The sequence below is a fragment of the Macaca fascicularis genome, chromosome 12 (assembly GCF_037993035.2).
Source record: "Macaca fascicularis isolate 582-1 chromosome 12, T2T-MFA8v1.1".
Classification (NCBI taxonomy): Eukaryota; Metazoa; Chordata; class Mammalia; order Primates; family Cercopithecidae; genus Macaca; species Macaca fascicularis.
In genome coordinates this window covers 92,728,900-92,744,046 of record NC_088386.1, presented here as the reverse complement: position 1 = coordinate 92,744,046, position 15,147 = coordinate 92,728,900, and the positions used below count along the sequence as shown (strand labels likewise).

At 40.4% G+C, this 15,147-nt stretch overlaps 1 protein-coding gene across 18 annotated transcripts in view; it reads left to right on the top strand.

Moving 5' to 3' along the window:
* ANKRD44 (ankyrin repeat domain 44) overlaps positions 1–15,147 on the top strand; it is a 321,410-nt gene that overhangs the window by 177,400 nt on the left and 128,863 nt on the right. For all 18 annotated transcript variants that reach the window (XR_010580012.1, XM_005573816.5, XM_015432526.4 and 15 more), the window contains exons 5-8: positions 8,820–9,020; positions 9,390–9,477; positions 12,081–12,223; positions 13,319–13,531. Coding sequence is in view for 17 of the 18 variants with exons in the window: in XM_005573816.5 (XP_005573873.1) it covers positions 8,820–9,020; positions 9,390–9,477; positions 12,081–12,223; positions 13,319–13,531 (645 nt within the window). In the remaining variant the exon portion in view is untranslated. The remainder of the gene's footprint in view (positions 1–8,819; positions 9,021–9,389; positions 9,478–12,080; positions 12,224–13,318; positions 13,532–15,147) is intronic.

The following is a 15,147-nucleotide window of genomic DNA, read 5'->3' as shown; positions in this document are numbered from 1 at the left end:
ACTATCTAGAAATTTCAAAATATACTTGGTAGGTGACAGCTTAGTAGTCATCGTTTTTCTTGCTGCGCTTTGTGATATTAGTAGTTTTTAAAAGGGGTTGACTGTGTTCTCTTTCCAAATATCCTGCATGGAATGAGAGAGGTAAATAATCCTAAATTACCTGGCTCAGACCCTGGAGAATTCAGAATCTTCTCATGGTCCCACATTTTTTTTCTGTTTTGTTTGGGAAAATGAGTGTAGTGAGCTGACTGAGTGGGTATGACCAGCTTCATGAGACCAGCCCCTTCATAGAGGAGTATTTCCTGGCCTTTTAAGACCACTTGGTCTTTAGTAAATTTAGTAAATTTAAGTGTCTCTTTAAAAATATATATGGATTTGTTTCCTCTTTAACAAGAACCAGGTCTTTTTAGTTGGGAAAATAATTCAATATGCACCTCCTATATGCCAGGCACCTTTTCTTTGTAGCTGATGGAGCTACAAAGAAAACTAAGACCCATGGTCTCTGCTCTTAGGAAGTATGTAATCTAATGGAAAAGAAAGACACAAAAAAGATGATTTCATTGCTCTGTGACCTTTCCCAAGTGATCTCTGCCTTTGTTAGCTCAACTAGCTTCAAAGACTTCAATCCTCAAAACATCCATTTTCCATCAACAACCAGTCTGCGTTCTGTAAGTATCTTTAGTGTGTTTGAATCCTGTCAGCCTAGATGGACTGACCTTCCTATCTGAGAAAGGCATTTGTTGCTTCTCCAAGTAACCAACTGCCTCTGTAGGTTTGCAGGGAGGAAAAAAAGAATCCCTTGCCAGGTAGGAATTAAATGCAAACAAATCCTGAATTGTAAATAATTAGGTAATATATGAACTCATGATGTCTTCAGATTAGTATCTTGTCACAGCAAGTTGGACAGTTTCTTATGAAAATTGGAGTCTAGGCTGGGCGCAGTGGCTCATGCCTGTAATCCCAGCTATTTGGGAGGACAAGGTGGGTGGATCATGAGGTCAGGAGTTCAAGACCAGCCTGACCAACATGGAGAAACCTAGTCTTTGCTAAAAATACAAAATTAGCTGGGAGTGGTGGTGCATGCCTGTAATCCCAGCTACTCGGGAGGCTGAGGCAGGAGAATCACTTGAACCTGGGAGGCGGAGGTTGTGGTGAGCCGAGTTCACACCATTGCACTCCAGCCTGGACAAAAAGAGTGAAACTCCATCTCAAAAAAAAAAAAAAAAAAAAAAGGGAAAAGAAAAGAAAATTGGAGTCTTTGTAACCATTGTGAGAGCTGACGGTGGAGAAGACACCTTAACTCCAAGCACATTGCTGTCCTGTGGAAGTCCTAAATTCAGATTTCCTTCTTCTTTGGAATTTAGTTCTATTGCCATTATTTTATGCCTCTCCTAACTAATAGTTGGGGAAAAGAAAGCAGATTTGAGGGGAAGAAAAGAGAAGGTTTGGACTGGTATTTTGGAGTTTAACTGTTAGCACTTATCAAGATGGATATATGGTTTCAGCTGAGAGCTGGTACATGTCTATTCCTTAGATTGGTAAGCACTGATACTACATGGCCATGTGTTTAAAACCATTTCTTCATTGAAAAGTTTGTAAACTATATACTGTCTGTCCTCAAAGCCTATTTGCTTGTAAAATATAGGTAACTGATCTCTCAGGGTTCAGGGTTCAACCAGGGAAGCAGAACCACCATGAGAGATAGAGTAAGATATTTATTATAGGAATTAGATCTTACACAAGTGTGTAGGGCTGCTGTGGTCTATGTAAGGCTGTCACCTTGAATTCTGTGAGGCCCTGAAGTCACTGTAGGTCAGCAGACTCCACAGTGGAAAAACTGGATGTAAAATGGGGGAGAACAAGGACAAACTGGAACTGAGGTCCGTCTAACACTGCCTCCAACATCATGGACATGGGTGACTTGCAGAAGGAGTTGTGCATGCACCTGGCCCAAGAATTGGAGAAACTGAAGGAGATGTGGCAGGATCTGAAGCAGCATCAAGCCAGGCACTACCCCTTGCCAATATGGTGATCCAGCCAGTTAGTGACATCGTGTGCAAGCTGCAACACTACTTGGTGCCCAACAACATACCAGTCAGGCTGCAGTTTCACTTATGCCTTCCAAAACTCATCAGATATCTCTTGTGGCCAACCCTAAAGGGAGTACTACAGGGAAAGGAATTCTGGGAAATGAAGTTCAACTCGGCTAACTTAGGACAATACAAAACTACCATATAAATTGTTGTTCTATTTGAATTAAAAAGATCTTCTAGCTCCTTGAAATTTGTGCCATGTCTATTGCTTGCCATTGTATTTCTAGCATCTTGCCTAGTTAGAAAAGAATTGTTTTTTTGAGTTATTCATTAAAGACTGGGTTTTCAGTTTAAGCTATAATAATTTTCTGTGTACAACTGGTAAGATAGAACTGGTATACACCATATCAGAATGCTGATGGTAATAATCGTTTATGCATGCAGGGCGAACAGAGTTGAAGCATGTTTATGGGAATGTGTACATTAAAAGCCAACTAAACCACTGAAACCTGCAAAATCAAGGCTAGTTTCACAATTACATATAACACAGTTATCAGTGTAAGTCAAAATTTTGGAGTCTTCTTTTCATCCAGGCAAGATTTATGTTCAGATTTCTGTGTCTGGAAAAATAAGGTGCATTGCTAAGTTCATTTCCTGATATGTTATAGCAATAAGGGTGCCAGATCATAATATTGATTAAACATGAATCCAAGCCTGACACTATGTCTTCCATAGACAAGAAAGTAAATCAAGACATAATCACACCCCTTGAAAATCTCCCAAAATATAACTGAGCTCTAGAGATAAATCTTGAAGACTTATTTGATGCTGACCAGGCTGTCTTGTATGTTCCCTTCTAGACCCAATCCCACGACCCTTTCCTACCCCCGACCTGCTCCCCACATCTGGCACATTGGGGATTCCCAGGTTGGAAACAGCTTAGAGCCCAACAGCACTGTCTTCTTATTGGCTCCCTAAGGGCTTCTCTGAACTCATTCTCCTTTTTTTTTTTTTTTTTTCTGTGTACTCCCTAGGCTGTGAAGAAATGAAGAGAGGCCCTTACTAAAATATTAGAGAAACATCTTTTACAGTGCCAGCTAACAAAGATAAGCAAGATTTGGGGCTGCCAGTGGGAATATTCTGAAGTGTTCTTGTGAAGCCTATTTCATATTATTTCCTGTGTTCAGCTTATTCTTGCTTTTCTTTCTTGGAAAAGAGCAACTTTCCCCAAGGGGAAAGGAATGAAATGTACACAAACCCAGAAAGTCTAACACACATTTATGGAAGCACACTTGGTGGAAGGCATTGTTAAGTGTGCTACAGGGGGCCTAAAGGGTGTACAAAGTGTGGCTTTTAGTTTTAGTATACAGTATTTGGGGAGATAACCAGATATGCAGGCTGCTGTGGCCTATGTGCAGACGTGGCTGGCCCGTCCCAGGTGCCCTTTCTGCTATCACTAGTTGAGAGGAGTATCAGAGGAGACCTGCTGAACTTTTCACTTCTCAATTCTAGAGACTGTCTTTTGGTTAGAAAGGTTAACAATGGTTGTATCTTGTCTTTAGAGTGTAGGAGTGAAGACATTGTGTCTATGTACGTGTTGTAGTTATGAGCATTTATGAAGTACTTACTGTCTGCTAGGCAGTATGCTAAGGACTTTCTGTATATTATTCTCTTTTAACCTCTGATCCACCCTTCAAGATGGATGCTATTGGCAATACTAATTTAGGAAATGTAATCTCAGAAAGTTAGTAGGGAGCCAACGAAGTCGATGTCACAGCCAGAAAGTGGAGGAAAGTGTGACTAGAGAAGCTGCCTACTTAACCACCATTCTGTGCTGCTTTCTTCAGTTCCCATTAGCACCCTTACGGAGCCTGTTCTAGCCAATAAAGCACATCTATTTTTGGCTTCTGTGCAGACAGAAGACCCAACTGGTATACAAATCTTTCCCAGAGCTGAGCAGGATAAGCATTTTATTTTATAGTCGAAATTTAAAAAACTTACGTTCTACCCTTTCCTCTAAAAAACATGATCATTATTGTGGGCTTAATGCTAGTAGACAGGAGAATTGGAAACATTATATGGAAGAGTAGAATGTTATTGCTTTCTTTAAATTATCTTCATGATTATAAAAAGTTGTTCGTGTATGGAACATAGGTCATACCTGGAATGGGAAGAAAGTAAGCATTTTATGATCTATTAGAATGTAGACGAGTGGTGCCCAGCTTTAGTGCATTTAAATTATCTGGGGTGTTTGTTGAAACTGTCTGTTCTAAAACCTCACCCCTAGTGATTCTGAATGAAGCCTATGGTTAGGCCCAGAAATTTGCCTTTTCAAAGGAAGATTCTGATACATGTCGTCTACAAGTCACACTTTGAGACCTGAGATTAAACACTGGTCATACTTTAGTGCCTGCCTTTCCTAATGGTTAAAGTTAGCACTTCTTAAATAGTTCGTTTAGAATTCTTTCATATCCCAAAGTCTCCAGCGAACTGCTTTTGCACTCCTAGTTCTTAGAATAATTGTGCTGTAGTAATAGTTAAAATAATGGGTGAGTCTTTTTGGTGCTTGGTATTTTGGTACGTTTAGAGGAACAATACCATTAATTAAGCAAATTGGTTGGACATCAATTTATACAATTCTTACAGAATATGAAATTGCTACAATTGACATAAGATAAAAGCCTCAAATGATTATAGTAATATAGCAAAAGCCTTCAGGACTTAAGTGCAGCCTTAGGGACATCAGCCCACAGTAATGTACTGTTAACACTTACAGATTATTACTTACAGACTTTGCTGATGATTACAGCAATATATTTGTTCTACCCAAAGTTACTGAATATATACTATGTGCAAAGCACCTGCCAGGCTTTGTGGAGAGTACAGACAGTTGTATAACATTTAGACCCTTATCTAAAGCAACTTGTAATTTATAAAACTTGACATTGCTTATGGCTGCAGGGACTATGTGTAGTCATAAAGTTACTTTTCCATGAGTAATTTATGACCACTGAAATGCAATGCACATTTGAGAGTAAAGAAACAAATATTAAGGATGATAGTTTCTAAGACACATGCCTCCTATTCTCATCTTTTCCATGTGCCACAGTGTATGTTTCTACTTCTTATTTCAAGGTTGAAGTGGCCTTTTGTTAAATAAAAAGAGTCGTAAAAAGTAGAAATTGACTGACTGCAAATGTCATGTCCAGTTACCTCCCATATGATATCCCATGACAGCCCCTCCTTTCTATTATTTCTGCATCTTGTATAGGATGGCCTGCTACAGGATGTCATCCAACAAGGCCTACAGTCCTAAAACAGAATGTTAACTGGGCTGATGCCTCCATTTGGGGGAAATACCAGAATCTTCACAGGTGTTTGTTCATTAAGAAAGAAAGAAAGGGCCAGGCGCGGTGGCTCACGCCTGTAACCCCAGCACTTTGGGAGGCTGAGGCAGGTGGATCACTTGAGGTCAGGAGTTCAAGACCAGCCTGGCCAACATGGTGAAACCTTATCTCTACTAAAAATACAAAAAAATTAGCTGGATGTGGTGGCACACGCCTATAACCCAGTTACTCAGGAGGCTGAGGCAGGAGAATCACTTGCACCTGGGAGGCAGAAGTCGCAGTGAGCTAGGTTGGCACCACTGTACTCCAGCCTGGGCGAAAAAGCGAGACTCTGTCTCAAAACAAACAAACAAACAAACACAGGCTTTGAAGGAGCGTGATGATTCACAGTGTGCCTGCACACTGGAGCTGGCCTGTGAGCTTTTATCTTATCTGTTGTGAAAAGAATAGGTGGTCAGAAACTTTTAGAGCAATTTGATAATTTCATGCCCATTAACTTTAACAATAAAATAATTACATTTATAGTTTTTATCTTGTTTTTATTTCATTTTATTATTCTGATTTTTAATTGTATTTTATAAAAGTATTGGCTCAAAAGTGATAGATTTGAAATAACTTTTTAAAAAACTAGTTCTTTACCACAGATAGTTTGAAAAGCACTGTTAAAGAAGCTTTTCTTGCTGGAGTAAAGACTTAAATGTAAAACTCAAAGCTATAAAAACTCTAGAATAAAATCTAGGCAGTACCATTCAGGACAAAGGCATGGGCAAAGATTTCATGATGAAAACACCAAAAGCAATTGCAACAAAAGCAAAAATTGACAAATGAGATCTAATTAAACTAAAGAGCTTCTGAACAGCAAAAGAAACTGTCATCAAAGTGAACAGGCAACCTACAGAATGGGGGAAAATTTTTGCAGTCTGTCTATCTGACAAAGGTCTAATATCCAGAGTCTAAAAGGAACTTTAACAAATTTACCAAGAAATAAACAACCCCATTAAAAAGTGGGCAAAGTACGTGAACAGACACTTCTCAAAAGAAGACATTCATGTAGCCAACAAACATGAAAAAAAGCTCGACATCACTGATCAGTAGAGAAATGCAAATCGAAACCACAGTGAGATACCATCTCACACCAGTCAGTATGGAGATTATTAGAAAGTCAAGAAACGAGATGCTGGTGAGGTTGCAGAGAAAAGGAAAGCTTTTGCACTGTTGGTAGGAATAAATTAGTTCAACCATTGTGGAAGACAGTGTGGCGACTTCTTAAAGATCTAGAAGCAGAAATAGCATTTGACCCAGCAATCCAATTATAAATCATTCTATTATAAAGATACATGCACATTTATGTTCATTGCAGCACTATTCACAATAGCAAAGACGTAGAATCAACTCACATGTCCATCAGTGATAGACTGGATAAAGAAAATGTGGTACATATACACCATGGAATACTATGCAGCCATAAAAAGAAACAATATCATATCCTTTCCAGGGACACAAATGGCGCTGGAAGCCATTATCCTCAGCAAACTCACACAGGAACAGAAAACCAAACACTGCACGTCCTCACTTACAAGTGGGAGCTGAACGATGAGAACAGAGGGACACATGAGAAGGAATGACACACAATGGGGCCTGCCAGTGGGGAGAAGGGAGGGAGAGCACCAGGAAGAATAGCTAACAGATGCTGGGCTTAATACCTAGGTAATGGGTTGATCTGTGCAGCAACCCACCATGGCACATGTTTACCTATATAACCTGCATATTCTGCACATGTACCCCGGAACTTAAAAGTTGGAAAAAAAAAAAACAAAAACCTTTAACAGAAAAAAGAATATTTTCTTGATTCAGAAAGTGTTCAGCTTCCCTCCTCCCCACATTAGTTTCTTTTTTACCATGTATATTTCTGCCAGAGTGAGCTCCTGGGTATTAATTTTTAGCCAATATGTGATACAGGAGAAGGCAGACTTCTTTAATTTAAAAAAATTAATTCCCTAAATAGCCATCAAATTACTTCCTTGTAAAACCAAGTTAAAGAGCTTCCAAGCTTAAAACTTTTAAAAGAGAAATGCAGTTTTAAAAAAGGTAATTATCTGTTTTTAATCAAAGTTTTGTTTTTGCCAAAATATTATATTAAATTTCTATTATATGTATTAAGCCAGTGTAGCAGACTAAAACTTTAGGATTTAAAAATGTAAATAACTAAATAGAATTAACTGTTGAATCTATTTATGTCAGGATGCTTGACTGAGACTACTCACCAAGTAAGCCTAGTAGAAAATGGCCTGTTAGAAAATGCATGAGCCCGTAAGTCAGCCAGGCTGACAGGTCATTGCCCTGGACTTCCGTCATCTTACCTATAAAATAAAGCTGCCTATGAAATGAAGGGGTCAGCCCAGATGAACCCTAGGGCCTTCTCCATTTCTAATATTCCGTACGTCTGTGAATTTAATTCCATAATAATTTTAAACTACTGTATTTTTTTTTTTTTTGAGACAGGGTCTTGCTCTGTTGCCCAGGCTGGAGTGCAGTGTCGTGATCACAGCTCACTGTGAACTGCTGAGCTCAAGTGATCCTCCCACCTCAGCCTCCTGAGTAGCTAGGACTTAGAGGTCTGCAACACCACTCCTGGTTGGTGCAAAAGTAATTGTGGTTTTTGCCATTAAAAGTAATGCAATTATTTTTGCACCTGTATATATGTTTGTTGGTTTTTGTTTTTTTTTAGACAGGGTTTTGTTATGTTGCCCATGCTTGGCTTCTGTGTTTTTAAGAGCTGCATGGATGACTCCATTGCATACCATAGTTGAAAGTCATAGACCAACAGGCTAGGGAGCTGACTGGGCCAATAGAAGAAAAAACATGGGAGGTCCAATGTAGGTGAAGGAACTCAACAATGGCAAAAGAAGTAACACATTCTAACATGGAAACGATTGGGAAAAGATGGAAACAACTCATAGCTTTAAGTTGAGATGGTAACAGAGATGTTACTTTCCATCTTGACTACTTGTTGATCACACGAGGCTGAGGGTTAAGATGTTGGCAGAGAGAACCAAAGATTTATAAACTGACCCAAGAAGGTCTGAGGCCTTTTTGTCTATGGATATTTTACCCTGGCATGCACACTTGCACGCAGTGTTCTCATTTGGCCTAAGAGTGCCTTCTACATTGTAAGGACATCATCATATACTTAGAAGGTTTATTTGATTTTAGAGTTGTACCAGGGCTCTTGGCTTGACAAAGAAAGGTAAAGTGATTCTGTCTTCATCTATGCCACTCTTTTGATCTTTATCAGATATTACCTGGCTTGTCTGGAGCCAGCCTGTAAGGTCAGGTGGCCTTTGTCTCCATAGTTCCAGGGTTTGGTGAAGCATCTTGCGGCACTAAGTATTGATTGAACGTCTGTCAGTGACCTCTGCAAACTCTGCTTTTGTTGTAGGAAGCAGTACAGGTTTTGATTAAGCACTCAGCTGATGTCAATGCAAGGGACAAGAACTGGCAGACCCCTCTTCATGTGGCAGCAGCCAACAAGGCTGTCAAATGTGCAGAAGTGATCATTCCCCTGCTGAGCAGTGTCAATGTCTCCGACCGAGGGGGGCGCACAGCCTTGCACCATGCGGCTTTGAACGGCCACGTGGAGGTGGGTATTTTTATCATTCAGAATTGGAACGCTCCCTCCAGGCACTTTCAGCCACAAGTGGAAACTGATCTTCTTGCTGAGATTTTAAAGAATGTGATGAAAACATTTGTACACCAAACCTTCAGCATCTATATCATTCTCAACTTTAGAGCCACAATGAATTGAAAAAGTAGGCTGTCACTTCAGTCTTTTCCTCTGACACACATGACACAGTTCCTGCTCTGACATCATATTTCTACTTTGTCAGAACTCCAGATCTCTGACCTGCCTTTAGATTTCATGTTAATTTGGCTCAGATCACCTGCAGGCAGTGAGGAGGCCTCACCATTACAGAATGTATGCTTGATTTCCTTGTTGGTTATCTTTCAGATGGTCAATTTACTCTTGGCCAAAGGGGCAAATATCAATGCATTTGACAAGAAGGACCGGCGTGCTCTGCACTGGGCAGCATACATGGGTAAGGATTCCATGCATGGAAAGCAAAGTACAGATAACCTTAACTAAATAAGCCACGGGTCTCTTGTTGACCATGTAGGTTTTCTCCATTCTGACTTCTTTTCAAGTTTGGGTTGCAATTGAATGAAGATTTGGTACATTTTACTGGCATGCATAGTGTGCTCTAGTCGGGCAGTTGCTTTGTCAGATATTTATTTATCCTACAAAGAAGAGGAGGAATGAATCATGGCTTGGGCCTCTTTGAATGTGCTTCAGTCTGGATTGGAAAGCTGCACAGATTGTGCTTATTTTAACTTGTCATGGCAGTAAAATAAGGTGTTTTAAAAAGAAAGAGCACTGGCTAGGAAAGCAAGGACACAAATTCCATTGGTCTTTTTAAATTTATAAATATTTTTGAAAGAAACAAGAAGAAAGGAAGAAAAGACAAACCTCTGGCTATTTTATAGGTGAAGGGCACCAGAAGTACTGAGGATTATCCTGATAGTCCACTGACAACCAAACTGAAGCCTGCAGCCCTCATTTCTGCCCGCTTGGGAGAGGTCACATTTCTATGTTTTTCCTTTTCACTTTTGTTGGCAAATCCCACTGACAAATGATAGATCTCACAGTTTATTCCAAGTGTAGACTTGTGGGAAACGAAGAACTAAGATATTTCCTTTGTGTTTCTAATTGGAGAACATCCTGCTATTAGAAAAATAGGATTCTATCAGCACCAAGTTGTAAACAACCTGAATACCCATCCCCAGGAGACTGTTTTGGTAAATTCTGGAAGATCCACACAAGGGGACCCTTTGCAGTAACTACAGTGATGAGTCCATGAGTGTTTATTAACACAGATTCTGTGATATGTTAAGTGAAAGCATATTATAAAGCAGTATAAATAAAATAATTCTCATTTTCATTTAAAAATCTGTGCAATAACAAACCTGGAAAATATTATATGCTAAAATTTTAATTGATTGTCTCTGGGTATTTATGATTGTGGATGATTTTGGTTTTCTTTTAATACCTTTTTGCCTTTCTGAATCCTTTGTAACAAACATATGTGCCTTTTATCATCGCTTTAAAAATTAACATTAATTATAGGGAGAAAGAATAGGTTGGGGCAGGGATGAAATAAAGTATGTGGCTAAAGATGGGTCTGAATGAATCCCTGTGCTTAAAAAACAGAATCTTAAACTTTTACAAGCGTTAGCATGTTTTTTAAAAAAAGTTGACATGGATTTTCGAGTTGGCTGAAGCATATGAAATGACTAGGTGGCACCTGCAGGACTGGAGCCTGTGACTGTGGGAGACAGCTGTGTAGGTCGAACACACACTAAGCTAGTGTGGATAGGACTCAAAGAGTGCGAAGTTTCAAGCTTGTTCTCTGCTGATGTATACACAGTTAAAGCATTTGGATAAATGACTCTAAAGAAATCAAGTCATTGTTTTGTGTGCTATCAGGATACAAATAGGAATAATAGGCAAAACCAGGGCAAATAGCTTAAGACAGCACCACTAATAATTGAAAAAAATTTTTCTATATACAAGTCTTGGGGAGAAAAGAGTCAAATTTTAATAAAACAAGCCAATACCTCCCCCGACTCCAACACACACACGGAGTCCTGGAGTCAGTACTTGTCTTCTACCCTTCAATTTTCAGCCGCATTTAGAGCAGTGATCCTGAAGCACTGAACAGTCTTCAGTGCTGAAAGAAAGGTCAAATATGCTTTTTTGTTTGTTTGTTTATTTATTTATTTTTTGATACAGGGTCTTGCTCTGTTGCCCAGGCAGGAGTGCAGTGGTGCTATGTCGGCTCACTGCAGCCTCCGCCTCCCAGGTTCAAACGATTCTCGTGCCTCAGCCTCCTGAACAGCTGGCACTACAGGCGTGTGCCACCACACCCAACTAAGTTTTTAGTAAAGACAGGGTTTTAGTAGAGTATTCTTAGTAGAGACAGGATTTCACCATGTTGTGCAGGCTAATTCTATATATGGTGAATTATGGAACAGAGTAAAATATTGTAGAAAAGAATGCTAACAGGAGCTAAAACTAGAAGGGTTTTCTGTTTGGCCTCTAATTCATGAGGATACTTTTAAGTTGAGCCATATGAAATTGCCATTTTTGTGGGTCCAAATACAGTTAAGCAGTAGTAATTTTGTATGATTAAACAGTAATCTATGGTCATTTTCATTATTTTTTTTCTTTTATCAGTTTTTCCTAACTGAATTGTCATTGTTAAACTTTTCAGTGAGGAATGGCAATTGTTTTCAAAAGCATTGCTTTCATTTTAACACAACATTTTTTAAGGCTCTCTACTGATGTCTTGGCAAAACCTCACCATTATTCATTAGCATGGTAACAGGCATCACCTAGATCTCCTTGAAGAGAAGGCTCATATGAATCATCTTTTTTCTTCCCACAGCATTTACATTATGCCTGACTATAGGAGGTACTCAATAAATATTTGTTGAATAGCTGCCATGAATATTTTCCAGTTTTTACAAATAACTCAGCAAAATACTGGTGGCAATAAAAGCTAATGGTGATAATTTAGGTGAAATGAATCAGCAAATTGTCCTATAAAGGTTAACGATGTTTTCTGCTGCTTTGTTTGTAAAGGCCACCTGGATGTTGTGGCATTGCTCATTAACCATGGCGCAGAAGTGACCTGTAAGGATAAGAAGGGTTATACCCCTCTGCATGCTGCGGCCTCCAATGGACAGATCAATGTTGTCAAGCATCTCCTGAACCTGGGGGTGGAGGTGAGCTATAATGAATGCATCACTGCATGGCCTGTGTATTTGTGAGATTTCTGTTATTCTAAAGTTAAATCCTGTTTGCACTTTAATTCAAGGGCAGGGGAGTTGTTTTCTAGCATCCTGTCTTTTTAAGATTTTGTGGGCAACTGGTAAAGGGCAGTGGGGGCATACACTAAGCAGAGGAAAACTGGAAACTGAATAACTTTCTATATCAACATAGATAAATATATAGACATATAGATTCTATGTAATATTTATTAACCAGTTGTTTTTAAAGACTGGCCAAGGTTCTGCATCCCACCTTCCAAATGTAGCCTTCTAAGTCATGACTTACAGCAGAAATGAATGAATAAATGGCAGAGACAAACATCAGCAATGTCTGTTCTTGAGCTGGAGAAGTCGGACTGCTGCATTCTCCTTCTGCTGGTAGAACAGGAGCAGTGGTGAGGCTGGAACATCCTGTCCCCTAGGAAAGGAAAACCAAGTTGCTATACAACCATAATGATGAAACCAGGCACCCAGGGCAGGTCTCAGAAAGCAATAGGGGGCCATGGACGAAACACACCTCCTGACGGCACCACTGCTCTGCTACTAAAATGGAACCTGGTGAGGTGTCAGGCTCCAGAGCAAAACAGATATTAGGTTCTGACCTGCCTTCTGTGTTTAGGCTCCACAGCCACCTCTCCTGCCATCTCCGCAGCCACTACCTGCTATCCACTACCATTTCTTGAGGTTTGCTGTGCCCCAACCCTAGAGTGTGGGACTCTTTTTGTTCTCTTCTGATTTACTTCTCTTTTGGTGTTTTGAAAGCAGCTTTGCCCTTCACCTTCTATCCCTTTGTTAGCTGAAAAATACCTCTCCCCAGGATGAAACTTCTCTCTCTCCAGTTCATTTTTTGCCACATTAACGTTTTGCTGATCTTTACATGGGGTGACAAGCATTCCCAAGATGACCACGCTGGGGCAAGAGTAAGCTCTGAACAATTATATTGACGGATGGCTATTTCCTTTCTCTAGCCACAGCAATTATGCTTTTTGTGGAAAATGGAGTAAACTGGCTCCAATGACTTGAATCACCCTGTGTTGGACTCTTTTGCAGATTGATGAAATCAATGTCTATGGAAATACAGCGCTTCACATTGCCTGCTACAATGGACAGGATGCTGTGGTTAACGAGTTGATTGACTACGGTGCTAACGTGAACCAGCCAAACAATAATGGGTTCACCCCTTTGCATTTTGCTGCTGCCTCCACTCATGGTGCTTTGTGTCTTGAATTGTTAGTAAACAACGGGGCAGATGTTAACATTCAGGTATGACACTCTTGGTCTCTGTGTTGAATGCCTTTGCATTGAGCTTCTATTTGAGCAAAATCAACTGCTGCAAATGATACCATGTTTTAGTGAGTTGGAACCCTGAGCACTTTGACTCACACAGCCTTGTCCTGGATTTGGAGGCCATAAAAAAAGTTGTGTGGAAGCTGAGGTGGGTGGATCATGAGGTCAGGGGTTCAAGACCAACCTGGCGAAGATGGTGGAAACACCATCTCTACTAAAAATACAAAAATTAGCCAGGCGTGGTGGCGGGTGCCTGTAATCTCAGCTACTCGGGAGGCTGAAGCAGAGAATTGTTTGAACCCGGGAGGCGGAGGTTGCAGTGAGCTGAGATTGTGCCACTGCACTCTAACCTGGGCAACAGAGCAAGACTCCATCTCAAAAAAACAAAAAAACAGGTTGTGTTATTTTTATCCAGGAGTGGTGGTATCAGCTGAGAGGTACCAAGGCTCCAGCCGTGTGTTCTTGTTAGCTTAGTGAATGTGTCAGGACAAATACTGGATCTCTAGGATGTTGACTTGGCCCAGAAGCTAATACTGAAGTGAATGTTGAGCTGATAGAGCAGTGCTGCTAAGAATTCAAAGGGAGGCCTAATAATGATTGTGGGCCTGTTTCCAACTCCAGTGTGGGTTTAGAGCTTCTCAGATACCTTCTTCTTCTTTTTTTTTTTTTTTTTGAGACGGAATTTTGCTCTTGTCACCCAGGCTAGAATGCAATGGCGCGATCTCAGCTTACTGCAACCTCTGCCTCCTGGGTTCAAGCGATTCTTCTGCCTCAGCCTCCCCAGTAGCTGGGATTACAGGCACCCACCACCATGCCCAGCTAATTTTTTGTGTTATTAGTAGAGATCGTGTTTCACCATGTTGGCCAGGCTGGTCTCAAACTCTTGGCCTCAAGTGATCCACCTGCCTCAGCCTCCCAAAGTGCTGGGATTACAAGTGTGAGCCACTGTGCCTGGCCAATACCTTCTTAAAGCAAACCCCAAATAGTGGCTTCAGTGATGTAGCACTGAGCTGGTCATCACAATCATTCCTTTATTCCTCAAATTTACTACAGACTACCCAGTGCCCTCTGTTTGGTACTGAAGGAGTGCTCCAAGATGAGATTCAGTCTCTGCCTTTAAGGAATTTATAATGTAGTAGGGAGATAACATGCCCTCAGGTAATTATGAGCAAGAGAAGATATGATGAGAAGAGGCATAAAGCATTGCAAACTGTAAGAAGCAAGTGTTGACCTGTTTTTTGCTTGGGAATAAGAAATGGAGATCGATTTTGAGCGGAGACTTGGAAGATTGATGTAGTTGAGTTGAGGAGGGATAGAGATAATTTGAGAGAGAGTGTTCCAGATAGAACAGCATGAGCAAAAAGGGGTGGGAATTCTGGATAGGAAAACCTCTAGGTAACTCGTCAGCTTGCCATGTGACAGCTAACCAAGGGGAGCTTATCACACAGCATTCATAATTTGGGTGACATCACTTGAATGCATTTAGATTGTAGCAGAATATCCTAAGCTGTGCTAGGAAACCTTTTACTCAACCCAGACTTCCCTTCTTCCCAGCACACAGGGCTCCTGAAGTAAGGTCCCAGTGTATTCTG